General features: G+C 38.1%; 1 protein-coding gene across 2 annotated transcripts in view; it reads left to right on the top strand.

Annotated features, from left to right (window-relative positions):
• The window catches only part of NKD1 (NKD1, WNT signaling pathway inhibitor), a 111,966-nt gene that overhangs the window by 80,764 nt on the left and 13,196 nt on the right, over positions 1 to 18,006 (top strand). The window contains exons 5-6 of one of the 2 annotated variants that reach the window (XM_027646787.1): positions 7,301 to 7,407; positions 9,953 to 10,048. In XM_027646787.1, coding sequence (XP_027502588.1) covers positions 7,301 to 7,407; positions 9,953 to 10,048 — 203 coding nt within the window. The remainder of the gene's footprint in view (positions 1 to 7,300; positions 7,408 to 9,952; positions 10,049 to 18,006) is intronic. The other variant, XM_027646788.1, reaches the window with a different exon arrangement.

Genomic DNA, 18,006 nt, shown 5'->3' with positions numbered 1-18,006 from the left:
TTGTGTTGTCTCCATCCTCCCCCACCTCTCAGGGTAATATAGGGTTCTGAGGATGGGAACACTGAACTACTACTGAATATTAACTATGAAAGAGTTGTCAGATGTGCAACTGATTCATCACAGCCAAAATAATGTTGCAGTATAGGTCGACAATACTGCTCTCTGTAAAAGGTTAGCTTTGTGAGGGTCAGAGTGACATTCTTCCTCATGGGAAGCAATTCCCATGAAATGAATATTAGAGTTCAGATACCTTTAGAGGCCCTGTTATCATAGCAAAGGTGGCAGAAACACAGCTTTCCCATTGAACATCTAACTTAGATGGGAGCGAGTTGATATCAAAGCCTACATTATTAATAACATTACCTACTCAGCCTTCATTTGAATAAAGGGTTATGTAGTGGCTGGGTTTCTTTCTTCTTTTTCTTCCCTTGTGAATCTCAGGGGGAAAAATACCCAAAGAGACAAAGGAAATTCAAGATAGAAAATTCTATGTGAACATGCATATGTGCAACTTACACTGAGAAGGGATTTTTAAAATGCAAAATTTTAACCAGCTACTAACCAAGATCAGTGAATGGCCATCTTTAGAAAAGAAAAGTCTTTCTTCTTTTGCTTTAAGTCAGTCACAAGTAGTCAGTTGATATCCCCGTCTGTCACTGTTCAGCAACAGAATTTAATGCTTCACAGGCCCCTTCAGAGCTCCAGGGACATATAATACTGTTAAAAAGTGGTAAGTGGTCAATGTGACAGGGACAGTTTTCACTTAAGAAGTACTTACCCATGTTAAATGGTACAGAGAGTAACAGCAGATTGCATTCTGTTCATGTGGCTTTTGATATGTCCACTGATCAAACACAAATCTTTACTGCTACAGGTATCATCCTGAACTATTCTGACCAAAGCTCATGGAGATTCTTCCCTGTAGTCGTGTTCTCCTCTCTCCCCTTTTTTTTTTTTTCCTTAAGATATGGGAGGGGAGGGAGAAATGATCTTCTTTGATCTCCAATGAGGAAGGGGAAAAAAAAAAAAAGACTGTTCTGTTCAGGCTTTTGGCTAACACAACAAACAGTGTTTAAAATTTAACTTTGCTTAATTAATTAGTAATTCTGTTTAGTGCTGTCTGATCTTCATCCAAAAGGTATTTTGAAGCTTGAGAACTGAACATCAAAGTGTATTGGGTGAAGATGGTCAAGTAAGGCATTTAATCTGGCAGTTTCTGTTGATGAAATACAGCCAGTTGGGGAACTAATTGGAAAAGGGAATCATAATCTGGCAGAATTCAGCAAACTCCCTCCCTTTAGCAAACTCATGCCAGAAAGAGTGTGAGAAATCTAGGTTTAATGTTTAAGCATGTATGAGTTACACCCTAGCTAGCAGAGAGAGATCATATTGTCCTTTGTATCTGCATCTTTAGTACAAAAATTTTTTTTTGTAAGGAAATAGTAAAAAAATCCACCCCACCCACCTCTCCCACCCAACATAAAAGGCAAAAAAGAAAAAAGGAAAGGCAGACCTAGACAGAAACCTGTGATTCTGTATCAAGGCTTGAAAATACTTCTGCTTAACAATGGCAAGTTATTGGGGTTGGCAAAAGGAATTGAACCTTTAAGAGAAGAGGTGTTGCACCAACCTGTGAGTCTGACTAAATTTTAGTCACAAGAGAAAGTATTTTCTGAATATTTGAGTGAATTTCAGTTTAGCCATTCCTCAGTGTCCTAGTGATGTCCTGTCATTTAGAATCATTGATGCCTGAATGATTAAAACATGTTTTGGTTGTCTATTTTTGTTCTTTTGTTTTGTTTTGTAATTTGTTTTTTTGCAAGCTGTCACAAGGTCTTGAGTCACTACCCCTCTGCTCTGCCTCCCCCTGGTCGGGTGTTGGCAGTAGATCTTGTGACAATCTTTTTTTTTTTTCACTCTATGGTGTGCAATAGAACCTTTAATTTGTGTTGTGGCTGTCAACAGGAAACCATGAAACAGAAGAACACGATTTCTCTCCCTATTTTTGGGTTGAAACACCCATCCCAGGCTGGTACAAGGCACTACTTCTGCTAAATTGGTTTTGACTTGTCCCACTGGACTTAAAATGGACAATTAATTTCCTTATAGTAAGCTTCAGAGAAGGCAGCTTTATCTTTGTTGTTTTGAAGGGTGTGTCTAATTCATCAGCTTCAGCTTTTAGACAGGGAAAGTTGAATACATGCTTTTGGCACTGACCCAGGACAAGCCTGTTTTTCTGTGCACTTGCTCTGGTGGCTGTGGAACAGGAATGTTACTCCCTTCCTGGTTCCATTCTCCCTATGTTCATTTGCCACTGGAGAAGAGGGAGATCTTTCAATTAACTCGGTGGAATAAAACAAAATGGGACCTTAATGGGGGTGATATTTCTTAATCCATGGCCTCCAGGATAACTTGAAAGTGAAATCTGAATGTGAATGTGATTGTTAATTAAAGAACTTCTCCTCAATTTAGACTTTCAAACGTGGTTGTTATTGCTCTGGGTGTTGTGCAGTCACTGAAGAGTGTCAGTTATGTTTGTCAAACCTGATTTGCAATGAAAAAAATGTTGACAGAACCAGATAATTTAGACATCAGAGACTTCCTTAAAAAAAAAAAGAAATTAATTCTCTTTCTATCCCTTTGGTCCTCATAGTCTCTGAGTTCTGCATCTGCTAGATCTGTAAATTGGAAGGGAAACTCTATTGCCATCAGTAGGAATTTTACTGCTGAGCTCAGTTGGGCCACCTCTTTGCTCAATTCCACCAGTCAAATACTGCTACTGAAGTTCAATTTGAGCTGTTACAGAAGGGCTTGTGACTTCATCTCTGTGTCTTGATATGTCACTTTAAAATTTTCCTTTTATCCTACTTCCCCACAAGTCTCAGGTTCAAGGTTTGTTGTTTTTTTTTTCCCCATGTACAGATAATTCTGTCCCTTTGCTTCTGGTAGTAGTTTTAAAAAATTACTGTGGAATCCAGTCTGTCTATCATGAGAGGAGGGCTAATAATATTCCACTTCAAAGGTTTGTTTTCATGTATGCCAGATGCTTACTTTCATGGGTGGCATTTTTGTCAATTCTCCAATTTTACCTTTACTCTGCTTTCTCCTAAAAATTGCACAGTGATGACCCTGACATTAACATAGGGTTAAGACATCACTGGTAATGTCCGGTCATAATTTATCATTGTGGGATTGCACAGCTTCTCGCACAGTTCTGCTTTTTGAATTAAGGAGATGCAATAATCACGTATGCTTTGGAGCTCTGAAGCAGTTTGTCTTTAGCCTGAGTTCTCCCAACTGCTGTGCAGATTTGGAGTTGGTAGTTGTGACTTAGACATGAACATTCATCAGAGTTGCATCCTTCTTTGATTCCACAGGAATCCTGTTAATGGCCACAGGATCCTGTTAATGGTAAGTACAGTTGAAAAATAGAGTGAAACTGTTCTTACTTTGAGAAGGAAGATCATTTGATAAAGAGCATCGTGCTTTGCTGGAATGAGGCTTTGAGAAATGTGGAATGACAAGCCACCTGAGTGAGGGTGAAAGTTTAAACAGTCACTTTTCCACCTCAGTGCAGCTTTATTTTGGCACTCCTCTTTTCTCCCTTATTCTCAGATGTAGATGGAGACGAGGGAAGAATGATTTGGCTGCCTGAAGCTTACTATTCTATGCTCATTCAACACACACAGCACAGCAGTTTATCTCATTTCTGGGATATTTTGGTGATTCCTAAGGAGCATTTTGAATTATTACCCCCTTCCCATAGGAATGCAAAGACCCTGAAAAAAAAAAAAGGACCTAATTCTTCTGAGATGAGTCTTAATATCTTTAAACTGGTGTTCATTCTCTCTCTCTCTTCCTCCCCCACTTCAATTAGGAGCAATTGGGTGGTAGTAATTAACAATCAGAGAGAGAAACATCTGCTAGTACATTTAAGCCAGTCAGTTTGTTTTTCATGAAAGAATGGTATTTCACAATTTTTCCGAGTTAATATTTTTCCTTTTTTGTCTTTCCAATTTCAAATATTGTCCAGACGCATTTTTATAGTGTCTGAGGGTTATAGAAGTGAATACAAGACCGTTAATAATGAACAAGGAAAGAGCATAATAAAGAAAACATATGCAGTATTTCAATTCATGAAACATTCTGTTAGAGAACATTGTTTTTGAGAGCTTATGGTTATTCCCATGAGAAGCAATATATATACCTTTTTTTTCCCCTCCAGTTGTGGATTCCCACAACAAGGGTAGGTTTCTATATGTATTTGTCCATGTAGCATGTTTTCTTTGTCAGGGCTTGTTATCTGAGTGGGGAGGTAAGTAAGTATTTTTGCACAGATGATATATTGTACGTGGACCTATTTCTGATGGCCTAGACTTTGGAAACACAAGTCTATTAATTCTCCACACTCCTTTGCGATAGCTATCTTGTCTGGTCTAGTTTAATATCATTGGCAGAGCTGAAAGGAAGCTCACATTGTGAATATATCTGAACCTTGGCATGCAGCTCACTGGTGGATCTCTGTTTACAGGCTGCCAGTTTTAACTGCCCCAAGCAGACATTCTCATTTTATTTATAAGTAGGTTCAGCATGTGTTTATATCCCTCATGAAATTGAGCACATGTCAATAGTCAAAACTAAGTATAGAAGCAAGATACCAAACACTTATCCTTCTTCTCAGACAAAACAGTATTTTTAAATGTTCATTGGGTTTGGATAAGACACATGAGGATATATGTACAGACACATTATTTGATCACTTGTAAATACTATTTTAATATCCCCATATTCCCCTTTAAAGTTTCCTCGTTTAGATAACATTTTTCTTTGCTGAATGAAACTTGACATCAGGATGAGATCACCAGATTTCCCCATTCCATTTGAGCTCCAAAATGAGTAACTGATTTCAAAGGATAATTCCCTGGAGCAGCAAGGCCAATGAGTTCTTCAGATCAAAGGTCAGCAAAGCTCAAAGAGGATAATTTCTGGCATACAGTATTTAAACTCTCTCAAGGAGTGTACTGCAAGATGTATCCCCTCCTTCCCCAATAGCTGAACCCTTGTTTTTCTGAGAAGACTAATTTGTCAGTGCACATTTTTTCCTCTGTTACATAAATTATACATGAAAAGGAAAGCTTCCTATCTGAATACACAAATTGTACATCCAGACAGGTTATTAAACGTGTCAGTGGAAGGGCTGTTCCTGAAACCAGAAGGTACCACTGTCAATATAACCGTCTTTTTTATGAAGGTCCATGTTACCTTTTAATTTCTTGTTGATTTTTGAAGGAAGCAACAGAGCTGGACTAAGGTAGACAAACAAATATTTTCTTTTGTTCCATGGGGATCTCTTTGTGGCCTTAGCTTTGAACTTCCAAGAAGGTTGAGTTGTATTTATGGACCAAGTGAATATAAAGCAAATGGTGGTTCTTCAGATATACTTTAAAGTTATGTATTGTAAGTAATATTTATTTTAATAAGTGCCTTAAATGTGATAAACACTATACAAAAACCTCCTAAGAAACAGTCCCTGCTTGTCCAGTAACACCAAATTAAAAGGATCATGGAAGAAACTGCTGTGAAGCCAGCTTTGTCTTCCTTTGTCTGACCTTCCTACTTAGTTTATATTTGGTGTAGGGAACCCTAACATGACTTGGAGCAGAAATCAAAGGGTATCAGCATGTCAGTATGTGTATAATAAATACTATGTCTGCTTGCATTTGTACAATGCAAATTACATGTGCATGTTGGGAAGCTGGTGTTAGTATAACATCAAAACTGCAAATAAGTATCAAAGTCAGGAAATTCCAAGGGTTAGGATTTCTACTTCATTCCCCCTTTCTTTACTGCACATCCATCTTGTATACCACAGTTTTAAGAACAAATAAACAAACAAAAGTAAAACAACAATGTTAAATTTAAACAAAGAAATGAGACTAGAAAATGTGATATGTGTTACAGGGTGGCAATGTGAATGTTGTGGCAAAAATCTTAGCTTCTGGAATTTCTTAGAGTATGAAGACATGGTAATGGGAGCTGGGGTTTCCGTTTTTTATTTTGAAGCTAATTGTTCTATTTTAAACATGAAAGAAAGTGCTGGAAAATGCCTAAGAGGGTATCTTAATTTCTAGCATGTTAATGACTTGCTTTCCTAGAAGAATGCTTGGGAGGCAGCTCAGCAGTGTGGAACACCAGGAGAGCCACAGAGTAAACCCAGTTTGAAATGGCTCGCCCTGACTAGAGGGGGTCATGTCTCCCTTTTTGTAAGGAATCTAACTTGACTGAACTGGCACTTAAATGAGATCCTACTTACAAAGGCATCTCCAAGAAACAGTTCCTACGTAGATGCAGCACAAGAGAAAAAAAATGCTGACTTTAGGACTCATATTCTCCCAATATCTGCTAATTTTTGGGGAGTAGGCAGGATTGCTGCTATACATAGTGGAGCATGGACATAACATTGTTGGCAGAGGTATATGGATGTGTAACAAATCATATCTAAAAAGTCTGAGAGTAGGGTTAAAAACTCATGTATATTTTTATAATGCTAATGAATATAGAATATAGTTTTCTTCGGATATAGGCTTTCATCATGTGCAAGGCTATGTGCCTCTGCAGGAGCCAAAGGCACAGCTATTAAGTTCCTAGGCATTTGTCTTCTAATCCACGTGAGAAGCATATATCTTTCTGTTATATATTTGGTATATGTTATGATAGATGTTGATACTGATGCTCTTTATGAGTGTTATTGATTTATGCAAGTACATGATGTTTTAACTTGAAACTTTGGTGAAATATACTTTTTCATACATACTTGAAAAAATGCAGCTTAACCTTTTTGTCAGGTAGTGCTACCTTCTTGGAAGGTAGTAAGGTTAGTGTGTATTTGAAGAGGAAAATTGAAACAGAATGAGGACTTTATTTCAGCTCCATTACTTCATTCACTGCCAGTGAATGTGATGTGTTTTTGCAATGTGTCACCAACTTTCAATATTTTGCAAATTATTCAACTTATTTGCAGTAACAGTTCTGCTGATTTATATTCTCATAATATTGTGTTTGAACTTCCTGTGACTCTAGTGATGTTTGTGGAAGAGGCTGTGTACCAAAAGCTGTTGGTAGATTGTCTGCTGAAATTATCCCAGATGTGTAGTGAACACAAAAGCAAATCAAGTATAATGATCGTCTCATACAAGTTTGCTGAAATCAATTTCACCCTAAATATAAAGACAGATTTGCAAATATAAGTCTGCTTTGACATTTCCTTATAAGCGTTTTTTTTTAAATATTCTTTTCGCAGTGGCTTTGCCTCCAGAGAAGACAGATGGAGTTTGCAGTGGAGATGAAAAGAAAGCAGAAAAAGAAAGTGACACACGCACAAGTTCCAAGAAGCAACTGAAATTTGAAGTAAGTCCTCTGTATTTTAAAGTTTCACTGTACTGACATAATTATGGTAGAAAAATAACCTGTGGACCAAATAATGTCATCTGATGCATGTTTATTGCTCCCAACGATTGTGATGGGCACAGGAGGCAGCAGAATTGGCACAAGTCAGTGCCTTACTATTGGTGCTCCTTACAAGGTGACTAATGACATATATTTCCAGGTTTGGACAGAATAAAATGATGATCATTCCTCTGTAGGATCTGAAATGTATAGTAAGAAGAGGCTTTAGGTTTAACCCTTAATGCCAGTTATCGTGTTATCAAATCTTTAGATTGACTTTCATGGACTAGTGCACTTGGTTAAATCTGCCTACTGTAAAAGATGCTTGTGAAAACTTCCATAATGATTGGTCTTTTGTACCCAGGTCTCCAAATTGAAATAACTCTGACTTCCTGCAGGGGAAATTCGTCTGATCACATGGCAAGAGGAAAAGGAGGGCACTGAGTCCAGTAGTCTATCTCCTTCTAGATTTGCAAACATCATACAGCTGCCAGACATTGTGTGTAGTTGGTGGATTTTGTTTATACAGGGAGTGATTTAATAAATATGAGTATTAAAACACGCTGTCATCCAGCTGGTGGGTTTTCTGTCTTGGTGAGGAGGAAGATATTCTGGTGCCAGCAAGAGACAGCATGAATTTTCATCTCTGCACTCTAGCAGACATGGCAAACTTGTGCCTTTCAGTACTGTCAGCCTGTCACAGTAATGAGCTTTGCGTTTCCTCAACTGCTGTTTAAAAGACCATGCAGCCACCTTGCAGCATGGCTCGAGTGTTCATTTCCTTCTCTAGGACAGACTGAGTAGTCTGGCATGATTTATTTTTTACTGTTTTAAGGTTGATTAAGAGGAGGTGGGTTTCCCATGGGTGGTTCAGATGTTGCTAGGTGCTTGTGGGCCTTCTGGGGGGAGGTGACTTTTCCTGCCCATTTTTCCCCATAGTGATAACTCTTCTTCTAGGCACATTTTATATTCTACCTTGAGCAGCAGACATTTGCAGACAGGAAAGGCATGATAAATTGCAATTAACAGTGCCTTGATATTTGAACGTTGGAGGACACCTGTCAACATGGTTGGTGCCAGAGTAGCTGTAACTCCACTGTGCCGGCAAAGTCTGTGTTTGTTCCCGAGTAGTTCTTGGCATGCCATAAAGGTTAGCACTTGGTACCAGGCACCGTGACTAATGCAGGGAAGGTTTCCATGGCTCTTAGCTAAGCAGAGCACATCCTCACATAAAGATGTTATGTTAGGCAGTGTGGGACAGGGAAGTATTAATATGTGGCAAGAAACCAAGTATTGATATTTTTCCCCTTGTTCTACAAATGAAAGTTTTCCAGCTCTGTAAACTGGGAGCCAAGAGATTGGTAAATGTTTCAAAGGTATAAAAGAATCAGAAACACAAGTGTTGCGACAAGAGGTCTAAATCTGAGGTGGATGTGATTTGGCTTTTAAAGGTGCCGGTAATGTTTATGTAATACGAAACTGTGTTTCCACAGTGGAGTGTGGGGCACTTGGCAGCTCTCAGCCGGGCTTGTTACAACTGAGAGAAGACTGCCTTTGAACTCGGCAGGGGACAGGGGGTACCCGTTACTGCTGTAGGGAATTGGTTTCAAGTCAGAAGATCAACCCGGTATTTTGAAGTCTATCAGGCTGAATTTATTTGGAGCTGTTTATTTTACTTGCATACAGTGACTTTCATTTTAATTGCACTGTAACTTCTTTGTTTTGCCTTTTTGTGGCTCTGGATAATTCTGATTGCACAGACTGATTGAGAGACAGCAAATGATTTTCACTCAGGTGACTGGAGTCAGTCAAAGTGCATCCTTTGTTCTTGACCGAAGTCTTGGTTGTGGTTTGAGGATTTTTTTTTCCCACTTTAACAAATTGATTCTTTCAGGCTTTCCACAAATCACACTCTCACTAACAGAAGCAGTTAAAACGAGGAGCAGGCACCACTCCAGGTCATTCTTACTTGCCAGTTCCTAGGTAGGCTCCATTTCAGGAGCTCCAGTGGCATGATGCTGTACTGCACTAACTCTGACAGTCTTTGCCTATCAAATATCTGTGCCAAGGACAGGTCTCTCTGGTGGGGATTTGTGTCCATGTTGTATTAACTCCTGCTCCTGGTCCTGTAGTGTGCTGCCTCTTTCTCTGAGTCTGTTATCTTCTTGAGTTAAGCAGAGTTTCCCTTCTCACTTTTTAGTGGAAAAACTGTATTTCAAGAGCTTCAGGGAGTAGTTTTCTTGTACCTTTTTCTGTTTTCTACAATGAAGTAGAAAGCATGTTGTGAATTCCCTGAAGTGTAGCCCAGAGAGTTAGGATGGTTATGTGATTGTGATGAGACCTCTTCACTGTGGTGGACAGAGGCCTCTCCAGGACATATCCCGAAAGTTTCCTCCCACAAGGGAGGGAGGAAGGAAGAAAGCAAGCAGCCTCCTTCTGTGGAGAGTCTCCTCTGCAAACAGGCCTTTTGCTTTAGGTAATCAGCTGCTCTTTGCATGTTTCTTAGGAATTGCAATGTGATGTGTCTGTAGAGGAAGATAACAGGCAAGAATGGACCTTCACACTGTATGACTTTGATAACAACGGAAGAGTCACACGTGAGGTAAGCAAAGTACAGCTGCCCCTTTATGTGCAGCGTTTGCTAATAAGAGAAGTGTTTTATAACAGGAACATTTTTTCTTCTATGAAGCAGAGGTGTCCTGCCAACTTAAACAGCAGTTTCCACAGACCCTTCCCTCCTAGAAACAATCCCACCAGTAGTTTACTGTTTTCACATGTACTGTACCATTTTTTAAGCTGGTTGTTTTTTAATACCTGAGATTAGCCTTTAAAAAATAGTACCAGCATTTGAGGAGGAAAAATATCTGAAACAACTGAACAGCTAAACACACTGTCAAAATAAACCCTTGCAAATGTATATTGTTCTGGCTTCTCTCCTGCTTTTCAGAGTTAAGCTAACCAAATAGCAAGGTTGCTTGCTGACATTCTTTCCAATAGTACTAACTATACTGTTCTATTGTTTTCATGAATATTGGGCTGATCTCTGCCTTATCCTTTCACATATAGATAACATTGATGATGTTTGCTGAAGGACCATAATGAATGGCTGTCACAGCATACCTGATTTTTTATTATCAGAATATTTCAAGTCGTATTTCCTGTGCAAATGAGAAGTTAAATAAGAGGATAGATACAGATTAGAACTAGATACAGTTTCAGAACTATTTGTACCCAAATTGGATAACACCTTCTAGAAGAATATCTTTTACTTGAGGTTTACTGCCATGTGCTGTCATTGATTTTTTTTTTGTGAGGTGATTTTTCACTCTCTTCCATGCTTTTAGACAATCAACTGGAAAGCAAAAGTTTTTTGCTCTCTTAGCTCTTATGCTGGTGTCTGTGACAATTGCTAAAAACTGACTGAAAGGAATAGGGTAAACACTGAAAGTGTAGTGGTCTTAGACACCAACTGAGGGCAGAATTCTTTCCTGTAAGACTGAAGTAAATCTCTTTCGACATTTATGAACCAATTGTCAAATGTTGTGGTTGTTCAGGGGGGTTTAACATGCATTTGAACATCATTACTAGACTATTTTTATTGTCTCTACTCTGATAGTGCTTTGAACAGTCAAGTGAAATCTGTGCCCCTCATGCAAGAGGACAAGCAGATGAAAAGTTGCAGGCCAAGTCTAGAGTTTCAAATGGGAAGATGTGACACAGGGGCAAGAGGGCGCAAGGAGGGGTGGGGTGAGGAAGTAGTATATGTGTTAATGTATGGGAAACAGAGACTAGAAAATTGAAATAACTTGCTCAAAGTCTTACAAGAACATAGTGGCAGATTGAACCCAGGTCTTTCGAGACCCAAGGCTAAGTCTTCATTACAAGATTATCATGACTCAAAAATAGGGGAAAAACACATAAACCCAAACCCACACACATGGGTGTCTTTTACATTCAGGCATGGAATTCCCATTAATGTCAGTGGGAGTTCCATCTGCTGAACATAATGCCAATATGCTTTCAAGTATGTATACAATAATTATTTGTGATTATGTGGTACACCAAAGAGCTTAATTTGACTATACTTAGAGAATATGTTACAGCCAAATTCTACCTCTCCCTGCTACAAAAGCAGACTGCAGCTTAACTGAAACCAAATCTGTGCAGGGATTGAAAATCATACTACTCTGAGGTCTGGAGGTTGCTACATTCAGGTTTGAACCTGTGCCAAAAAAATTTCTTTTAACCAAGGGACCAAATTTTCAGCTCTTTACATGTGACCAAAGATAGAAACAAATAGTATGCACCATTGCAGATCTTCCCATTTATGTTACACATTTCTTTTGTAAACTCTTCCAAGGCCATTTGTATAATCCATCTTGTTGTCTTCTGTTGAATCCAGGTGCTATTTAAGAGGATTTTTTTTTTTTTTGCAAAAATGACCAACAATAGCAGCTCATAGATAGTCTTGGCCACAGAAAAGTAATTTTTGTCCCTTCATATGACATAGAATTTCTTGTTCTCTTGGCCCCTGGCACACTGGTAGACATAGCCTCATACTGTCCTTTGCTAAGCTACTCTGCTCCTGTTCCAGCAAATGACTGAACAATGGTGAATGTTAAACCTTTGAATAGTTTCAATTAAAATGAATAAGACACATACTTTGAGTTAAAAGTATGTGAAGTACATTGCTGGACCAGGGACAGAATAGGCAGTCTGAGGAAGAGCGCTGATCTCTACCACTGCCCTTTAGTGAGCTGATGAAAATGCTTTCAGAACCAGTCAGCTTTTTTTGACAAAGGTCCATTATTTTGGTGGGAAAAGCTTAGTATGGACCTTTTCTGCTTCTTGGAAAATTTTCCTTTAATGTCTCCTGGATTTATAGCTGGATTTAACAGAGAGGTGAAATTTCTTAAGTCAGTTTTCTACCTGTAGAACTTGAGGTGCTTTACAAAAAGAAATTGGTCTTATTATTCTTATTTTATTCTTATTATTATGTTGGAAAAGTGGGACACTGGAAACAGCGGTGGCTTACCCACCCTCATCCATTTCATTTGATTCAAAGTCATTGTGTTTAAAACATCGGGTTTCATGTCCAGAAAGCTTAAAAGGAATCCACAGTGTTAAATTATGTTTATAAGAGTCACGTAGGTGGGGTGCAATTTTACAGGTGGACTTAATATTTTTTTCATTAAAATGTTTAAAAATTGTAAACAAGTTACTTATTTAGTTGATAAAATTTCCCTTTGGGTTTTACACGATGACAGATCACCACAAGTGCATTCAAATTCCATCTTAGTGAAATTTCTTCTGGATCTTAACAACATCGTCAGAACTTGATATTGCTTTGATTTCCTCCTAGAGTCTGTATGACTTATTCTGTAGTCCTTATAATTAGAAATTCACATCTAGTCATGCTTCTTGAAGAGATACACCCATTATGAAAGCTTAATTATTGGGATGGCAAATTATAAATTAGCATTACTGTATGTTACTAAACCACTGCTTTTTCTGTCAGAAGACAACCATTTTTCAGTCCGTTTGGTTTAGTGGGAGATAACTTTTCCTGCTCTAATATGTATATTACAAAACTTGGCTAATAATGTTTCCTTTCATTCCTTAAGCCATAAGAGGACAATTCATTATGTACAGCAGGCCTTTTTAGAACTGACAGCTGCACTGTAATTATCTTCACACGAATATTTGTAATCGGACTTGAAACTTGGATAATTGAACTAATGTGTTTTGATCCATGAGGTTTTATGTTGAGCTCTCTGAATGTAATTATACTTCATAAACACTGGCTTTTTTTTTTTTTTTCCTCCAATCAGTTCTTCCTTGGAAAATTGAGTTTCTTTGGTGAGTGGCTGCACAGGAATAAGCACACAAGAAAGTTACTTGTCAGGACTAAAAAAAACCAATTTCTTCCAGAGTAGTTTTTGACTAGATTGCAAGTGAAGCTCCTTTCTCATTCCAAATAGGAATGATCCAAAAATGTATGTGATCAAACAGAGCTGATGTTGCAATAAAAACATCCTGCTGTATGTAAAAATCAGACTACAAACAAAGTACAAATGAGACATTTGTATTTATCTTTTTCCAAGGGAAAGGTAATGAACTGATATAGATGTTTCTCTTCATGTATTTTTAATGCTAAAAATGTTCTTTGTATCTTACATTAAATACCCAATTTTTTCTCTTATGTTTCCTTTGTGTCTTGTTCTTTCCCTTTCTAGTTTTTTTTGCTCATATCCTCCGATGAATGAAAAGGTTTGAGGTTACATCTGCATTCAGAACTCAGCACCAAATTGTTGACTCAAAAAAGGATATTGGGTTTTTTGGGGCTACCATTTATCAGCCTGACCTTTATCTTGAAAGTTGTTGGTTTTCACTGTGTTTGTCAACATCATATTAACTCAGGATATAGAAAGAGCAATGGAACCAACAGACAGAGGAGTAGTGCCTGTCTGTATCCGAGTAGCCATCATTTCAGCTATCAGATTTGATGGATTTGTGCCAGATAGAAAAATTAAAAGAAAATATGATGTTCTCTTTTGGTTTTAATGGGAGCCAAAGACTTCTCTCCCAGACAAGTTGCAAGGAGTCGAACTGAATGTTTTCTTTCAGTGTTTCTAAACTCATGGGGGGTTTTAGGGTGTTTTGTGTTTTTGGGGGAGCCTGGTGGTTTGAGGGGTTTTTTAGGGCTTTTTTTTTTTGTGCAAATACCTCATTCTGTTAAATTAATTCTACTAGAAAAGCCTATTAGTTTTTTCACAGAATCTCCAGTTTGCTAGCTAGTCCTACGATGATAAACTTTGTTAATATGGGAAAAATAAGGTTGTCACTGTACCACTAATATTCCTTAGAAATGCAAATTAATACCTAGAATAGGGACTTTCTCAGTCACATAACTTCTGTAAGGAATGAGGAATACTTCAGTGCTCTTGTTCTTTTTGCAAACCCATTGATTCCTCTAAATATTCTAAATTACTGCTAATCTCCTACTAGAGATCTGTAAAGTATTCTGTGGATACATGTGTGAGTGTAGCACACGTGTGGCCTTAACTGTTCATTTTTTAATATTTCTAATGGAAATATTTCTGACAATCTATTAAAATTGCTCTTTTTAATATACTTTGTTGTACTATCTGCTTGAAAAATAGGATGGGAAAAACATGCAGATTAACACTGCTTAAATACTTCATCCTGGTAAAACCAACTGTGGTGTTCAATAAGCAAAACACAAATAAATCTGGGTATGGCATGTGCTGGCTGTTTGCTACCCAGCAAGCATTTGTTTTCTCCTTTGTGGATAAATATAATAGTTTCAGTTTTCTTACTTGATTAAACTAGCTATCCCAGCAGAAATTCTGCATCCTAGAAGCCCTTCAGAAGTTAGTCATGCAGCATATTTCCCCTCTAAATATAATCCATTTGCTATGAAGGAGAGAAATCTTTGTTCATTCTTGTTTCTCTTTACCCCTGTAATACAGTATTTTTAAAATCCACAATGATTTGTAAGTAAAAATAGTTTAAAGTACATTTCATTTAAAAGAAAGCAATTTTTTCTACATGGACAACACTGAAGAATCTGTTCTTGTTTATTTTTCATGTAAAAAGTGAGCAAGTTTGAGAAACGTGGGATGAACTTTTTTGTGTGGGAAGTGCCAAGCAGTATTAAGCAAAGCAGTTGCAAAATCACATGACTAGTGAAACTCATAACCCACTTTTCTCTAAAGTTAAATTCTTTGGTAGGTGGGTTCTGAGACACGCTGGTGGGTGTTTCAGAAGAGAGGAAAATTTAACTAACTTTTATTCTTGATCTTTGCCAAATTTCTTGTGGACAGTGAAATGCACAAACTGGTGTGTAGAAGGTAAACTCAATGGATTTGGGCAATTTTTAAGGAATTTAATTACAGATAATGTTCAGTGTGGGACAGCTTTCAAGGGAAACATTAATTACCTCAGTCTCCTGGCAGGCTACTGGAAAATGAAAATACTTTGGGGGGTAAATATACATGTAATTGTAAAATAAAAAGTTTGCAACATATACTTTAATGGTTTATTGCTACTAATTTGACAAGAAACCATGACCATATTAGCTGCCAAAACAGGGCTGTGAGAAGGTAGTTTTAGTCACAGTTCAAATCTCATTGATGAAGACCATTCCCAGTAGGTCAGTGCCTCAGAAACTTGTATTTTACAACTGAGAAGCAATAATGGGGAAGAAAAAGGAGGTTCAAGCTGCCCTGTAGTTGGTACCTGCTGAGCCAGGACCTTGGCAGATGACACAGAGCAGAGAATGACCCAAGAAGCCTTGTTTGACCAAATCAGAACTGTCAGTTGGCTGAAATTCCCAACCCCAAATCAGGACCCACAAGTAAATGAATCCTGTAATAAATATGTTGTTGTCAGTATTTAAAAGATCAGCATGAGCATTAAGTGGTTACTTATGAATATCCCTAACCTCGATCTTGGTGCATATCCAGTCTGACCACCATGTTCCTCCAGTGCCAGAATGCAGAGCAGTTCAGATCCTTTTAGAGGAAGCTGTTATTAAACATGTAACAAAATGCAAAGGCAGCAGTGTGTAAGTCCACAAGGTGTCCTGATTCCTCTGTGCAGTCTCTTCAACAGCCTGGGCATTCATTTACATTCATTTGGGCCTGTTTGGCTGAGAGATGTAAATTGTCCTGATGTTATATATGTGTGCACATATTTCTGACTTGCCAACTATGTGTCACACAAATGCTGCATCTGGCCTTCCATGACAGCCTTTGGGAGTACTTTTTAAACTGCTGAGTCAAGCAGCTTGTTGGGAAAGACCCTCACAGAGCACAAGGGTCAGATTTAAGCCAGTTAGCAAGTTAGACCTCAACTCTGGGGAAAAAAACCATGTAAAATGACAGTGGGAGACTTTTTGTCTTTGCCTATTGAAGTTAAAATTGACTAGATGTACATCTGCTTAAAAAATATCTGTCGTAGCTGAAAAAGGAGGAAGGCTGGATTATTGTGAATGAAAGAGTTGATAAACTCTTGATAGCAGTCCTGTATGGAAAGATGACATGTTGGCTAACCAACATTTGCTAAGGAATGTATGAAAAAAGCTCCATTCACCCAAGTGCTGAGTGCATGAAGCCCTGTTAAGAATAAACATGGTGCTTAAGTATTCTGCTGGAGGAGAAGGTTTGCCTTATCAAAGTGTAGGATTATAGCACAATGCTCCTAAAACATGATTTATGGAGGGTGAATAAAACAGCAGATATGATTTGTTTGTCTGTTAATGTGCTTGCTTGGGGTTTTCCTCATAGACAAAATAAAAATCCAACCCTCCAAGCTGGCTGTCAGGTATGGCTGTGTGTATTTAGAGGTCTGGCTATGTTTCAAATTAGGGTGGAAGTGGGAGAAGTGAGATGTGTTAAAGAGCTGTGAGGTGTCCACCAGATTTTCATGGAGCTGTCTTTCCTTCTTTCAAGCTTTAGAAGGTGGTTCTCAAGAGTATGGAAAGCAGCTACTGACATGATAGTAACAGTCCATATAGAGAGATTCTGGCAGTCATGGTAGAAAAATATATCAGTGGAGAAATAAGTGAGAGACTGTAAACTCTTCTCTCTTTTTATGAACATACTGTCTTGAGGTCTCCAGACTCCCCTGAATGCAGAAAGTTAGACAGAGTACATGCTAAGACAAAATCTGGACCCTCTAGGATTTAGTTACTCATTCTGCCCACTGAGCTGGAAAATCATCTACTGTAAAATCATTTGTCCTGGTCAGAAGGTCAGTATTTCCCTAAATTCTGTATGAGCAGAAATTAATATTTCTGTGTCACCTTTAAATCTAGTTACATAAAGAGGGCTGTGTAGTATATTGACTACTAAAATGTTGTGACCCATTAGGGCATACTAAACTTTGAGCTGCCATTGTTAACAGGTGTGACCCCTGGGCAAAGGAAAAGTGGTAGAGGCTTTTATAGACCTGACTCTTAATGCTCAGAACCAGCTATACTTAACAAAAGATTATTTAAATATTTCTTTTGTGCTCACAGGCATCTGGAAAGAGCCTAGGTCCAAGGATAGATCAAGGTAAAGGAAGACCAGCGTGGAGAAATTCTTAGATATGTATTGAATGGGCTCTTTATAATATACAATGATCAGAATGCTCTGGCCTTAGGTTGGTGCCCAAGATCAATTTGGGTAAAATTTCTTTGAGGAAAAGCAGTGAGCCAAGAGATCTCCTTTTCATTTTGGAAATTTAAGGTAATACTCTATTTGAACCTGGCTAGATTAGATCAACCTGAGAGACCTTTGAGCATCACCAGCTACTAAACAGCGTTTTTCCTGTTTGAAACAATTAGCTTGTTAAAATTGGCTGGTGTTTTTTCTGATATAGCCAGACACGTAAGTGTTTGTTCACATCCCATTGCCTTCAAAGGGATCTGTGAAGAATGTTCTGTCACAGGCCCAATTGGATAATATTTGCAGCTCAAAAATATAGGTTTATAACTGGTTTGGATTTTGCAAAATAAGCTAGACCCCTAAACACATATGGTAGGGTGACATT

Source organism: Corapipo altera, unplaced genomic scaffold (genome assembly GCF_003945725.1).
Source record: "Corapipo altera isolate COAL_440 unplaced genomic scaffold, ASM394572v1 62, whole genome shotgun sequence".
Lineage (NCBI taxonomy): Eukaryota > Metazoa > Chordata > Aves > Passeriformes > Pipridae > Corapipo > Corapipo altera.
Note: the sequence above shows the minus strand (reverse complement) of the source record. Positions and strands in the feature narration are given on the sequence as shown.